This window comes from Physeter macrocephalus, chromosome 6 (genome assembly GCF_002837175.3).
Source record: "Physeter macrocephalus isolate SW-GA chromosome 6, ASM283717v5, whole genome shotgun sequence".
Classification (NCBI taxonomy): Eukaryota; Metazoa; Chordata; class Mammalia; order Artiodactyla; family Physeteridae; genus Physeter; species Physeter macrocephalus.
Window position 1 is genome coordinate 59,589,140 of NC_041219.1, and position 14,843 is coordinate 59,603,982.

Sequence of the window (14,843 nt, forward strand, 5' to 3'; positions counted from 1 at the left end):
TAAATAGAAAAGCCACTTTGTGGCATGTCTTCTCATTTTCTTGACAGAGTCTTTCACAGAGCAGATTTTTAATTGTAATGAAGTTCAGCTTATCAATTATTTCTTTCTTGGATAGTGCCTTTGGTGTTGTATCTAAAAAAGTCATCTCCATAACAAACGTCACCTAGATTTTCTCTTATGTTGCCTTCCAGGGTTTTATAGCTTTGTATTTTACATTTAGGTCTATGATACATTTTGAGTTAATTTTTATGAAGAGTGTAAGGTCTGTGTCTAGATTCCTTATTTTTCTTTTCTTTTCTTTCTTTTTTTTTTTTTTTTGCATATGGATGTCCAATTGTTCTAGCATCATTTGTTGAAAAGGCTATCTTTGTTCCATTGTATTGCCTTTACTTCTTTCTCAAAGATCAGTTGACGATACTTACATGGGTCAATTTGGGGGTTCTCTATTTTGTTCCACTGATCTGTTTGTTTCTTCTTTCACCAGTACCACCCTCTCTTGATTACTGTAGCTTTACAGTAAGTCTCAAAGTTGGGTAGTGTCAGCCCTTTAACTTTGTTCTTTTCTTTAGATGTTGTGTTGGGTCTTTTGCCTTTCCATATAAACTTTAGAATAAGTTTATTGATATCCAAAAAATAACTTTCTGGGATTTTGATTGGGACTACATCGAGTGTATAGATCAAATTGGAAAGCACTGTCACCTTGATAATATTGAGTCTTCCTAACCATGATCATGGAATATCTCTCCGTTAATTTAATTCTTCTTTCATCAGAGTTTGATAAGTTTTCCTCTTATAGGTTTTGTATACATTTTGTTAGATTTAAACCTAAGTATTTCATTTTGGGGGGTAGATAATGTAAATGATACTGTGTTTTTAATTTCAAAGTTTACTTGTTCATTGCTGGTATATAGGAGAGCAACTGACTTTTTATATTAACCTTGTATCCTGCAACCTTATTATTACCACTCTATGTAGCTATCTGATATTAGTCACAGGAGTTTTTTGGTTGATTCTTTCAGAGAGCTACATAGGCAATCATGTCATCTTTGAACAGAGTTTTATTTATTCTTTCTCAATCTGCGAAACTTTTAGTTCCTTTTATTGTCTTATTGCATTAGTTAGGACTTCTAGTACAATGTTGGAAAGAAGTGATGAGAGGGGATATATTTCTCTTGTTCATGTTCTTAGTGGGAAAGTTCTAGTTTCTCGCCATTAAGTGTGATATTAGTTGTAAGTTTTTAGTAAATGTTTTCTATCATGTTGAAGAAGTTCCCCTCTATTTCTGTTTTGCTGAGAGTGGGTTGGATGCATCGGTGTTGGATTTTGTCAGCTGCTTTTTCTGCATCTATTGATATCATGTAATATCAGTTTCTTCTTTAGCCTGTTGATGTGATAGGTTACATTAATTAATTTTCAAATATTGAACCAGACTTGCATACCTGGGATAAATACCACTCGGTCATTGTGTATAATTCTTTTATACATTGTTGGATTTGATTTACTAATTTTTTCTGAAGATTTTTGCACCAATGCTCATGAGAGATATTAGTCTGTAGTTTTATTTTCTTGTATTATTTTGGTACGGGTTTAGTATTATGTTAATGTTGGCCTTATAAAATGAGTTAGAGAGTATTTCCTCTTCTTCTATCTTCTGGAAGAAATTGTAGAGAATTGGTGTAACTCTTTCCATAAATGTTTGATAAAATTCACCAGTGAACCCCTGGTGGTTTTTGTTTTGCAAGGTTATTCATTACTGATTCAATCTCTTCAGTAGATATAGGTCAATTTGAATTGTCTATTTATTCTTGTGGGAGTTTTGACAGAAGTGTCTTTCAAGGAATTAGTCCATTTCATCTAGGTTATTAAATTTGTGGGCATAGCATTGTTCCTAGTATTCCTTTATTATCCCTTTAATGTCTATGAGATCTCTAGTGATGTCCCCTCTTTCACTTCTTATATTAGCAGTTCATGTCACCTCTCTTTTTTTCTTAAGTGGCCTGCTAGAGGCTTATCATTTTATGGATTGTTTCAGAGAATCAGCTTTCTGTTTCATTGATTCTCTCTATTGATTTCCTCTTTTCAGTTTCATTGATTTCTGCTCTAATTTTTAAATATTTCTTTTCTTATGCTTGCTTTGGACTTAATCTGCTCTTCTTTTCCTAGTTTCCTAAGATGAAAGCTTAGATTACTGATTTTAGATGTTTATTTTTTTCTAAAGAATATATGCATTCAATGCTATAAATTTTCCTCTAAACACTGTGTTTGCTGTGTCCTACAAATTTTGATAAGTATATTTTACTTGTTCATTGCTGGTATTTTAGGAAAGAAACATTATATTAATTATTTTCTCCTTCAGAAAGTCTTTTATGTTCTCTAAAAGATGCAAAGACTACTAATGCCATATAGAAAATTTATAAAAGTCTTTTCATTTATCAACTTTCTTACAATATATTTCTAAAGTAGGAATTCTAGGACTAGCTGATCGACAAGATATTAGAATTGGCCACTTAAAATCCTAAGACTCATATGGAGTCATAAGAGACCCTGAATAGTCAAAGCAATCTTAAGCATGAAGAACAGAGCAGGAGTCATCATATTTCTTGATTTCAAACTATATTACAAAGCTCTAGTTATCAAAAGAAGATGGTATTGGCATAAAAACAGACACATTGACCAATGGAACAGATTAGAGAGCCCAGAAATAAACCCCCACATTTACAGTATATTGATCTTTTACAAGGGAGGCAAGAATACACAACAGGGAAAGGACAGTCTCTTCAGTAAACAGTTTTGGGAAAACTGGATATCCATATACAAATCTTACACCATACAAAAAAATCAACACAAAATGTATCACAGACTTTAACATTAGACCTGAAACTGTAAAACTCATAGAAGAAAAGATAGAGAAAAAGCTTCCTGACATTGGCCTTGACAATGATATTTTAGATATGACATTAAAGACACAGGCAACAAAAGCAAAAATAGCTAAATGGGACTACATCAAGCTAAAAAGCTTCTGCACAGCAGAGGAAACCATTAGCAAAATGAAAAGGCAATCTATGGAATGGGAGAACATATTTGCAAATCAGGTATCTGATAAAGGGTTTATATCCAAAATATATTAGGAAGTCATAGAACTCAATAGCAAAAAAACAAATCGCCTGATTAAAAAATGGGCAAAGGACTATTTCTTCAAATAGACATTTCTCCAAAGAAGATGTGCAAGTGGCCAACAGGTATATGAAAAAGTGCTCAACATCACTAATCATCAGGGAAATGCAAATCAAAATCACAGTGAGATGTTACCTCACATCTGTCAAAATGGCAGTTATCAAAAAGAAAATAACAAGTCTTGGTGAGGATGTGGAGAAGAGGGAACCCTTGTACACTGTTGATGGGAATGTAAATTGGTGCAGCTACTATGGAAAATAGTATGGATATACCTCAAAAAATTAAAAATAGAACTACCATATGATCCAGCAATTCCCTTCCTATTTATCCAAAGAAAACAAAAATACTAATTTGAAAAGATGTATGCACCCCTATGTTCATTGCAGCATTATTTACAGTAGCCAAGATATGGAAGCAACCCAAGTGTCCATCAACAGATGAATGCATAAAGAAGATATGGCATATAAATACAATGGAATATTACTCAGCCATAAAAAGAATGAAATACTACCAACCATTTGTGACAACATGGATGAACCTGGAGGATATTATGCTAAGTGAAATAAGTCAGGCAGAGAAAGACAAATACCATATGATTTCACTTACCTGTGGAATTTGAAAAAAAATGAACAAACAAAACTGAAACAGACTCATAGATACAGAGAACAAACAGGTGGTTGCCATAGGGAAGGGGTGTAGGGGGATTAGTGAAATAAGTGTGGGAGATTAAGAAGCACAAACTTCTAGTTAGAAAATAAATGAATCGTGAGGATGAAATGTACAACATGGGGAATATAGTCAATAATATTGTAAGAACGTTTTATGGTGACAGATGGTAAGTAGACTTATCATGGTGATCATTTTGTAATGTATAGAAGTATCAAATCACTGTGTTGTGCATCTGAAACTAATATAGCATTGTAGGTCAACTAAACTTCAATTTAAAAAAGAGAAATATACTACTGCAGAAATTGCTTTGTCTTTGCTTGAAACTGGTTACTCCTCATATGACCATGCCACTGTCCAACCCCTCAGCCACTTTGAAGCCTGGCTGCTTGGCTGCTTCTATGCTACATTTGGACACAGGAATATTTTCTGAGACTGGGAGCTCTGTGGTCGAGAGTTGGCCTCACACAGCCATTTAACTCAGAGGTCCTGGCTTTTACCCTGGGTGCAATGATGGAGGGGCCCTAGGTGCCCACTATCCTGGGTCCCATAAACCTCCACCCACCTCCTGGTTTTGATTTCTTCCTGCCATTGGGGCTTCTCCTTTAACCTCCCTGCAAAAGACTTCTTTTTCCTCTTCCTCAGGAGCACATAGAGTAATTTGCCCAAGTAGCCAGGGTTTTCACAAACTTATCTTTAAGCAACCTCTGCTTCTAACCTTGAAAGTTCTTTAGGCAAAAGACACAAGGATTAGGCTACACTTTTGAAACAGGGAAGGGAAAAATACCAGAGGATAAGGATCAGCACAGATCACATTCTTTCCAAATCCTTTTCAGCAGTGAAACCAAAACACTGGTTAATACTTTCGTAAATTATTCTTCCACATTAGGAAGGGGAAAATGCTGGGAAAACTGAGAGATGTTTTGTTTATTTTGGGAAAAGAAAAGTGGGCTTGTATACTTTCAGTTAAGGTTTGTTTGTGTAACTTTTTTTTTGAAAAAAAAAAGAGAAAAAAAGATAATGGGACAGGGAAGAGCAGGCTGGTCTTGTGATTATTTGGGAAATTCCTGTTTTCATATGTATATATCTCCATAGCCTCATATTATTGAATAAAAACATGTAGAGACTTATGTTGTTCTGTATAATTTTTTTAATACAATAGTGAATAAAATGACCCTTCTCCCAGTTTCTTCTTTGGTCCTTGTTTGATAATGCCATCACTGCCCTACACATATATATTCTTTCTGCTTCTGCAAGAAAAATATGGTTCGGGAAATCTGGAATTTTAATCCCAGGATTCAGTAAAGAGCACTAGCATTGAAACTTAACTGTTTTTTCTGGGGGCAGCAAGATGTTGGGAAAATGTGTTTATCTTTGCTTCCTATTTCTACCATTCTTTATGAAAAAATGCATCAGCAATATTTGACCTTACGAAACAGGGATCAAAATACATAGTAATAAGTGGTACTCTATGCGTCATTTGAGGGAAGGGACTAGTACAGGGTTTCGTCTTCTCTCTTTGGAAAACATGAAGATGAAATTTAAAAAGTGGTCTGAACTGGGGAGAGAATTCTTAGACTTCTGGCTGGCCTGCCCTCCTACCCTCCCTCCTGTTGGCCTATGTAATCCCTGTGATTGAGAATCCGTTGTTTTATACAAAATTCTTTCTCACATTCTAAATCAGATCTTTTGGATCATCTTCAAAGATTTCTTCCAAGTTTTCCATTGTGAAACCTGTGCCTTGTGATTATGGTCTACAGTAAGGCCAAGGAGAATAGTTTCTTACATTGCTTCTGGCTCTTTCTCTGGAACAGTTTAGATAAAATGAGATGTATAGAAAAGTCTCTGAGATGTTTCAAATACCATGCAAATATAAAATCACATCAATATTTGATTTTCCTCCCCAGAAAAAAAGAAAGAAGAAAGGAAAACCTATATAAAAATAAAAAATGAATGGATAAAATTCCTTCACAAGTATGTTGTGTAGGTTGAGAATTCTCTGACCAAAAGCATAGCAACTGAAACAAAACTGGACTTCTGAATCAAATGAGCATCCATTTCTCTCCTTTTCTTTTCCTAATGGCCCATTTAAAGGATGCTGAAGACAGAGATAGAAACCCACGGTAGGGCTGAAAATGAGAGACAACCTCATCAGGTTGATGGATAAGTTTCTTGCAAATTAACTGAAATGAATGAGGAATTATACATACCTAAGGATGAAACAGCAGGGGGCGCAGCAGCCCAGAACATTGAGGTGTAGAGATTGAAGCCATTATTTTGAGCCGGAATAGATTCTAATCATGGCTTGCTCTTTCTGGTGACCAGACCCCATCGTGAAGCTATCCAGGAGCCCCCTAAAAGTTGCCTCATTAGAAGAAAAGATCTCCTATCACCTAAAAAATTCCAGTGGATTTAGGAGGTCTGTGTCAGAAACTAGGGTCAAAGACCAAATATTCGATATTCGAACAAAAGATTCTCCAAGTACTATTATGCAAGGGTTTTAGGAGCACTGTGCCAGGAACCAGGGATATATATATATATATATATATATATATATATATATATATATATACACATATCTTGTGTGGTTTTTTAAATATGAATTTCAGAATCAGCATCTCTGATCCTAATGTTATTTGAATTGATTACATAAAATTTATAAATAAATTTAGGGAGAATTGACATTTGACATTTGTATAATGCTGACTTAACCTATCCAAAAATATAGCGTGTTTTAACATTTGTTCAAGTCCTTTTTTGTGTTCTTCATTACTAAAGTTTTTCTTATATATGTTTTAAACATTTCTTTAACATTTATTCCTGGGCATCATGAAAAAAATCAAATCCAGGACAATAAATGTACCCTTGGAATAAAAATGAAGTCAGAGTTTTGACTGTAGCATCCAACATTAACATTCAGAGCTAAATAAGGGTATGCCTAACAGGTACTTTTAAGTAGAAAACAATGACTTTAAGAAATTTAGGAATATTCCTCTCAGACTGTATTTGCTAGAGAGTAGGAATTCTAATAGTCTTGGTCACAGAAGCCTCATAGGTGACCTAAGGGAGAGGTGCCTGTGTTGGAGCGATTTGTGGGAGTTGCTTTTGTCTCATGGAATAAATGTCATTAAGACTGATGTGAAACCCATGACATTTTAAAAGACAGTTGTAGTAACAGAAGCACTGCCAGATGGGACATTAAAGAACAGACACAGTTCAAAATGAAAAGAGACTTCAGAGCCCTCAAACTTCTATAGACAGGAAGAGGACTGAGAATATATCTCAGCTGAAAACATACGTCCTTTCTCATGGAAAATAAAGGATGAATTAGAGTGTGGAGTGGATTCTGGAGCCACAGAGAAGCACTCTGAGGAAGCAAGACTGAACCCTAATTAGAGAACTAGCGACACGTGCCTGGTTAGATTTCAGAGTGCCTATGGACCATTAACTGATGTGTGCCTCCTGTTCTCGACTTTTTTGAACAGAAATATCTGTTACAGTTGTCTTGTGACTGTCCCCAGCAGAGTGGCGGCAGGTAACTTTTCTCTTTAGGTCACAGGTCTTCAGATTGAGATGAACTGTGCTTGAGGAACTGAAATTAAGGCAGATGACCCCAAGAAGTCTCATCTGTACTTGGACCTAATTTAGATGACAAGATCCTGCATTTCAAGCCTGAAGCTGATGTCATAATATGACAAGACATCTAAAGTTGGAAGGGAACACGGGCGAGTGTTTTTTACATGTAAGAGAGATGCAGATGAGTAAGGGCCTTATGGAAGATCATGAAAGCTAGTGGCTAAAGATTGTTCCTCAATAAACCACACGTTCCAGTATTCACAGCCTTATGTGGTTCCCTTCCTTTGAATCTGAGCTTGCCCTATGGCTTGTTTTTGAAAAAGGGTCAATGATGGAAGTGGTACTATGTGACTTCAAAAGCTAGGTCCTAAGAGGCTTTTCAGTTTCTGCCTTGGTTCCCTAGAATGCTCATACTTGGGGCACAGTCTCTTGGAATCCTGCTGCCATGTTGTGAGAATCCTGAGCCATCTGGAGAGGACACGTGTTGACACTCTGGTCAACATTTCTAGGTGAGCCACCAGGTGATGGCCAGCATGAACTGCATGCCATCTGAGGAGCCATACTGGATACCCAGTCCAGTCGAACCTTCAGAGGACCACAGCCCTAGCCAACATCTGACTTCAAGCGCAAGAGAGAATCAAAGCAAATACTGCCCTGTAGGGTGAACCCAGTCAAACCATAGAAACATGAGAGAAAAATAATAAATTATTGTTTTAATTCATTACATTCTAGGTAGATTACTGGAACACATAGCTACATAGACACACATACACATACACACACTTGACTTGTAGCAGAGACTGGCTAGTTCTGCACCAAGTTTCTTTCCTTTTCCTTCTGAATACACATATTGGCTGTCTCATCATATGACTGAGTTCTGGCTAATGGAGTGTAAGTAAATGTGATGTACATCATTTCCAGGTTTGCCATATTAAAACTTCCTGTGGGCACCTTCATTCTCACTGTTTGCTTGCTGGATGAGTATTTGGAAGTGACACATTGAAAATGACAAAGCCTCCATCTGCTTGGGTTACTGCGCTTTGTCACTGAGTTTTAGGGTTTACTGTTAAAGCAGCTAATGTAAAATTAACTAAATACACAGCTGAAACAAACTGGCAATGTTTTTTTTGCATTTTACGTTTGTGTTCATGAGATTGATATTTAATTTTCTTTTCTTTTTTTGTGTGTGATTCTTGTGATATTAAACTCTTAAAATGATTTATATAGGTATTCTTTTTCTGCTCTCTAGTGTTTTTAGGATAAGGATTATCATTTCCTTGAAAGCTTGGTGAAAATTTTCTGTAAAGTATTGTTACGCTACTCTCTTTTGTAAGTGAAGGAATACTTTTTACTCCTAATTCACTTTCATTTATGGTCAATGGTTTATTAATTTTTCAAAATAATCTAACCTCAATTTTGATAATTTGTATAATTTTTTATTCTTCTAGAGCATTATAATTTTCATCAAGGCTTTCAAATTTACCAGTTATCTGTTTTATTAATCTTTAGAATACCGACTTTTTGTTTTCTTGATTATATCATTTTGTTGACTTCCACTTTATTAATTTCTGTTCTTCACAATTTCTCTGTCAACATTCTTTATATTTACCTTTTTTTCTCATTTTTCTAGGTTTTTTTCTAACTCATTTCATCCATTGAACAATCTTTCTTGATTTTTCCATACATATAGTTAGTTTAGGTTTATAAAACGTACTTCTATGTGTACCAGGTATTTAAGCAAATAAATTAGGTATTTTGATATGTAATGTTTTAATTTTTGTTCAATTCTAAATGTTTGTAACTTTTATTGTTATTTCCTTTTAATTTTAAAGTTTTTATGTGGAGAATTTCAAACATACATAAAATTAGACAAAATAATCAAATGAATCCAAAAGTATCCACAATATTATATTAATATAATAAACTACTAGACTCACAATACTCAGTTCTAATATCCAACAATCTATGTACACTCTTGCCTTACCTATATCCCAGCCACATTCCCATCTACATTCACCTAACCACTTCACCTTTCCCATTATAATTTTGAAGCAAAACCTGTAAACATTTCAATATGTATTTCCAGAAGAAAAGGATTATTTTTTTAAGCAAAAACACATTATCATTATTATACATAAACATTTAGCAAAATATTTTAATATCATAAATATTTAAATATTCAGCCAGTACAAATTGATAACGGCTTATTAAAATGTCATGATGTTTTAAAAAATGTCTTTGGAATCAAGATCAAAATTAGGTCTATACATTGTGATTGATTGATTGATGTGCCTTTTATGTCTTTTTAATTCCATAGGCTCTCTCTGCTTCTCCTTCTGGGACATTTTATTTGTTGGATAAATCGAATTGTTTGTCAGTTTTCCGTAGTATGGATTTTGCAAATTATATGCTCATGATATAATTTAACACATTCATTACTTTCTGTACACATATAATCTACAATATGAGTTAAATTACTCCTGACTGTACATTTTAAGTATTTTTATAGTCAGTACCTTCCATCTGAAAGAATGATTCTGTGAGGGTGGAGTCTGAGATTTTGGTGTCTAATCAAATCATGCTTCCTAATGACTACTTATTGTGTTTATGACTGTTACTGACCCAATGAAAAACATTATTTCAAGAATGTAAGATAGATGAAAGACAAAATGTATTACTCTTATAATTTTAAAATATCTTAAGGAATGGAAGGGTAGCACTTAATAGGAAAGGCAAAGCAAAGATATAAGGGAGAGACTGAAATAAAAAACAGACTCTTGAGGAAGGGATTTTGGGTGAGACTTACGGTTCTGCAGAATCTGAGGTGTTGGTAGAGAACAGGACGAGGAGAAATAGCATGAGACATGAGTGAAGAAATCTGCCTTTCCCCATAGTGAGGGACAAATCATAGGTATCGTATTGTGCCCAGCTCCCAGCTCTCAGCCTGGTCCCTGAGACCTTTCGAATTTACCAGGCTTTATGTGGCTGCTATTTGCAAACAAGCTCCACCCAATGCCTGCAAACAGAGTTCTGGTTGGGCACAGGTCCCCTGAAAGGGTTGATGCTCTCAGCGATTGCCTCATTACTCTCAAGGCTAAACTCTCTCTGACAGGCTCTGAGTCATTTCCAGAGGATAAAATTTATGTTCTAGTGAGAATGAACTTTCTTTAACTTTGACAGCAAAGCTCCTGATGAGGAACTTTCAATCCACCTTTCTTCAACGCCTTCAAAATTCTTATAAGCAGGTGTCAAGGAAAGCTACCTTTGAAGGTCACGGGACATGTCACTATGCCAGTAACTCATAATACAGATTCATGTCTGGGATTGAGTGAGGTATAACTTTAACTTTAGGGGGATTTCTTTCTTTCTTTCTTTTTTTTTTTTAAGGAAAGAACCTTTGTCTTGTTTTTAATTAATTAATTTATTTATTATCTTTGGCTGTGTTGGGTCTTCGTTTCAGCATGCGGGCTTTCTCTAGTTGAGGTGAGCGGGGGCTACTCTTCGTTGCGGTGCACGGGCTTCTTATTGCGGTGGCTTCTCTTGTGCAGCACAGGCTCTAGGCATGCAAGCTTCAGTAGTTGTGGCACGTGGGGTCAGTAGTTGTGGCGCACGGGCTTAGTTGCTTCACGGCATGTGGAATCTTCCCAGCCCAGTGATCGAACCGTGTCCCCTGCATTGGCAGACGGATTCTTAGCCACTGTGCCACCAGGGAAGTCCTAGGGGGATTTCTTGACAGAGGATTGAGTAGGAGGCCCTGGGAGAAAGTAATTCAAAAGAAGTGCTTGTGCATGACTAAAACTGCAGGTGTCCCCCACAAGCCCCCCGCACCCCTCCCCTCAGCACTCTCTCCTGGCCTCGCTCAAGCTGCAGGCAAGCCCTGCTCCCAGCACTCTTCCCCTGCATCACTAAAGCTGCAGATGTGCCCCATCCTCAATGCTCTCCTGCAGCCTTGCTAAGGCTGGGGTCGGGGGGAGGGGTGGTAAGCATAGTTTGCACAGGACACCTCTTGATCACCTGGTGCTGGTGGCCAGAGGGTCTAACCTCCCCGGGTTAGATTAGAAATTAGAAAGACATTCTAGGTAGGCTACCACACCCAGGGCACTGCACAGACAGCAGAAAGAAGCATACCCACAGTCTGCTGTGAAAAAGGCATTTACTTGTCCTGGAACTTCAACCTGAGGGACAGGCTTCAGGATTGCCACTCATCTAGAGGCTGCAGATGCACTCGTGGGGAACATAGGCAGGAAGACACCATCGTGGCACCCTCCCCTGACCTTGCCATGGCTTGCTGGTACCTTCCAGAAGTGAGCATATACACTCATATGAAACCTCAATTTTGCAACTGTTGCCTAGGGAAATATCCCCAGATCTCCTGGTCTGGAGGTCAGCAGGGTCAACAATTGCAGACCCACAGAACTATATATATTTACATAGTTTAAAGCTGCTGCCCGAGGATCTGGCTTTTGATCAGCCTGAAACTAGGTGCTGACTGAGATCACTCTTTTTGGAACACAGACAGGTCTTGAAACACCCTCAACAACTGGGACCTATCAAGAACAAAACTTAGACAATCACACAGGTTTGAGAGACAACCAAAAACCAGGGCAAGGATAAATGCTAAGTTTCATCTCCTACACAAGGCCACTCCTTCCAGACTGGGAGAGTTAGCTGTTTCACTTAATATGTAGATTCAAACACAGAGAGTCAAACAAAATGAGGCAACAGAGAGAGATGCTTCAAATGATAGACCAAAACAAAACCTCAGAAAAAGACCTTAATAAAATGGAGGTAAGTAATCTATCTGAAAAGAAGAGTTCATATAGTCAGAAAATGTTCACTGAACTTAGGAAAGAATGGATGAACATAGAGTTTCAACAAAGAGATGGATGATATAAGAAAGTGCCAAACAGAAGTCACAGAGCTGAAGAATATAATAAATGAACTGAAAATAGGCTTGAGGGGTTTAACGGAAGACTAAGTGAAGCAGAAGATCGGATCAGTGACCTAAAAGGCAGAGCAGCGGAACTCACCCAAATAGAGCAGCAAAGAGAAAAAAGAATGTAGAAAGAGTGGAGATAGTTTAAGAGGCCTATGGGACAACATCAAACAGGATAACATTCATATTATAGGAGTCCCAGAAGGAGAACAGAGAGAGAAAGAGACAGAAAATTTATTTGAGAAATAACGGCTGAAAACGTCCCTAACCTGGAAGAAACAGACATCCAGGTTCAGGAAGCACAGAGAGTTCCTTATAAGAGGAATCAAAGAGATCTATACCAAGGCACGTTATAATTAAAATATCAAAAGTTAAAGAATCTGAAAAACAGCAAGAGAAAAAACAACAACAACAACAACTTGTTACATACAAGGGAAACCCCTAAGACTGTCAGCTGAGTTTTCAGCAGAAACTCTGCAGGCCAGAAGGGAGTGGCACGATAGATTCAAAGTTGTGAAGGAAAAAATTTCCAGCCAAGAATCTCTACCCAGCAAGGCCATCATTTAGAACTGAAGGAGAGATAAAGAGTTTTCCACAGAAGAAAAAGCTAAAGGAGTTCATCACCACTAAACCAACTTTACAAGAAATGTTAAAGGGACTTCCTTAAGCTGGAAAGAAAAGGTACTAACTAATAACAAGAAAACATATGTAAGTGAAAATCTCACTGGTAAAGGCAAGTATATAGTAAAGATAGTGGGTTAAGCTCTTGTAAAGCTAGTATGAAGGTTAAAAGACAAAAGAGTAAAATTAACAACCACAATAAGTAGGTAGTTAACAATAAGTTAAAGGAAACTCAAAATAAAAAGGTGTAAAATATGACATAAAGACATAATGTGTGGGAAGGGGAAGTAAAAAGGTAGAGTTTTTAAGAATGTGTTCAAATTTAACTTGTTAACACTTTGAAATAGACTGTTACATATATAGGTTGTTATATGTGAACCTCAAGTTAACCACAAGCAAAAGCCTATAGCAGATGTACAAAAGATAATGAGAAAGGAATCTGAACATAACACTAAAGAAAGTCGCCGAACCACAAAGGAACGGAGTAGGAGAAGAAGGGAACAGAGAAGAACTATAAAAGCAGCAAGAAAACAACTAACCGAATTTTAAAAAGCTTGTGAAACTTACTATAAAATATTATATTAATGCAAAGCTAAAATTTGGGTTTCTCTTTGTTAAATGGTATATTGGTTTTAGAAATTAAATTGTGGTCATTTATCTGGAATATAGTAGGCATTATTTAAATATATTGTGTTTTTAATGAATCTGAGAAAAGTCCTTTTTCTTTTATTTATGCTGTATCTAACTCTCAATTTAGTAGATTTTGCTCTTAACAATGATTGAGTTTATTATTTTTTTCTGTTGAAATGTGTCCAGATAACATTTATTCAATATTGCACCAGAATATTTCTCTCTGCTTTGTGTTGGCTTTACAATCATGTTATCTTCTTTTATGTTAATTTAAAAATATTTTATCACTTTGATTAAATAATAGGTAATAAAGGATTGTTTCCTTCCCCTGTTTAATCTAGATAGCAGTTGCAATTTGGCAACTCTCTTTTTCCTTCCAAGATTGAATCCTAAATTTAAAAAAATTAAATTCAGCATACTTTTCATTATATTTATTAATTAGCTTATTAGTGTTTTAAGAGATACAATGGGAAAAATAATCAAATTGGAAATTACACTCAGCCTTCCCTAGGTTAAGTTTGTATAGGTAGAATATTATTAATATAAATATTTCAGAAATTGTACCTTTTATGTGAAGGCTCTGGAGATTTGTTAATGTCTTCCCTGATAATAGTATATACTTAGGAGAATGTTTTCTTAAGAAAACATTGATCAAAAGTATAAAATAGCTATGTGCAGTATGACTACAGAAAATTTTGCCATCCTTCATGTGATGTTATTGGTTACTGTGATAAATTAAGTAATTTTATTATCAAGCATGTATCTGCTTCTTGATGCTTGCTGAAGGCTTCTGGAAAGGATTCTACTAGATCCTCTGAACTTTGATACCTCAAAGTGTAGACTCTTGGATTCAGGTTTCTGAGCTGTTATTCCTTAGACAACTTTCAGACTGTACTAGTGGATCAAGACAGGATTTCCATGACTCTTTTTACTTTAAAAACAAATGTAGTGTATATATGTCCATGCCACACTCTCATTTTGTCACAGCTTACCCTTCCCCCTCCCCGTATCCTCAAGTCCATTCTCTAGTAGGTCTGTGTCTTTATTCCCGTCTTGCCCCTAGGTTCTTCATGACTTTTTTTTTCTTAGATTCCATATCTATGTGTTAGCATACGGTATTTGTTTTTCTCTTTCTGACTTACTTCACTCTGTATGACAGACTCTAGGTCCATCCACCTCACTACAAATAACTCAATTTCGTTTCTTTTTATGGCTGAGTAATATTCCATTGTATATATGT

The 14,843-nt window shown here is 36.2% G+C and overlaps 1 protein-coding gene across 1 annotated transcript in view; it reads right to left on the reverse strand.

Moving 5' to 3' along the window:
• The window catches only part of A2M (alpha-2-macroglobulin), a 76,265-nt gene extending 65,881 nt beyond the window's left edge, over positions 1-10,384 (reverse strand). The window contains exon 1 of the mRNA XM_028491492.2: positions 10,223-10,384. Within this exon, the coding sequence (XP_028347293.1) occupies positions 10,223-10,308 (86 nt within the window). The 5' untranslated portion in view covers positions 10,309-10,384. The remainder of the gene's footprint in view (positions 1-10,222) is intronic.
• Between the last annotated feature and the right edge of the window lie 4,459 nt (positions 10,385-14,843).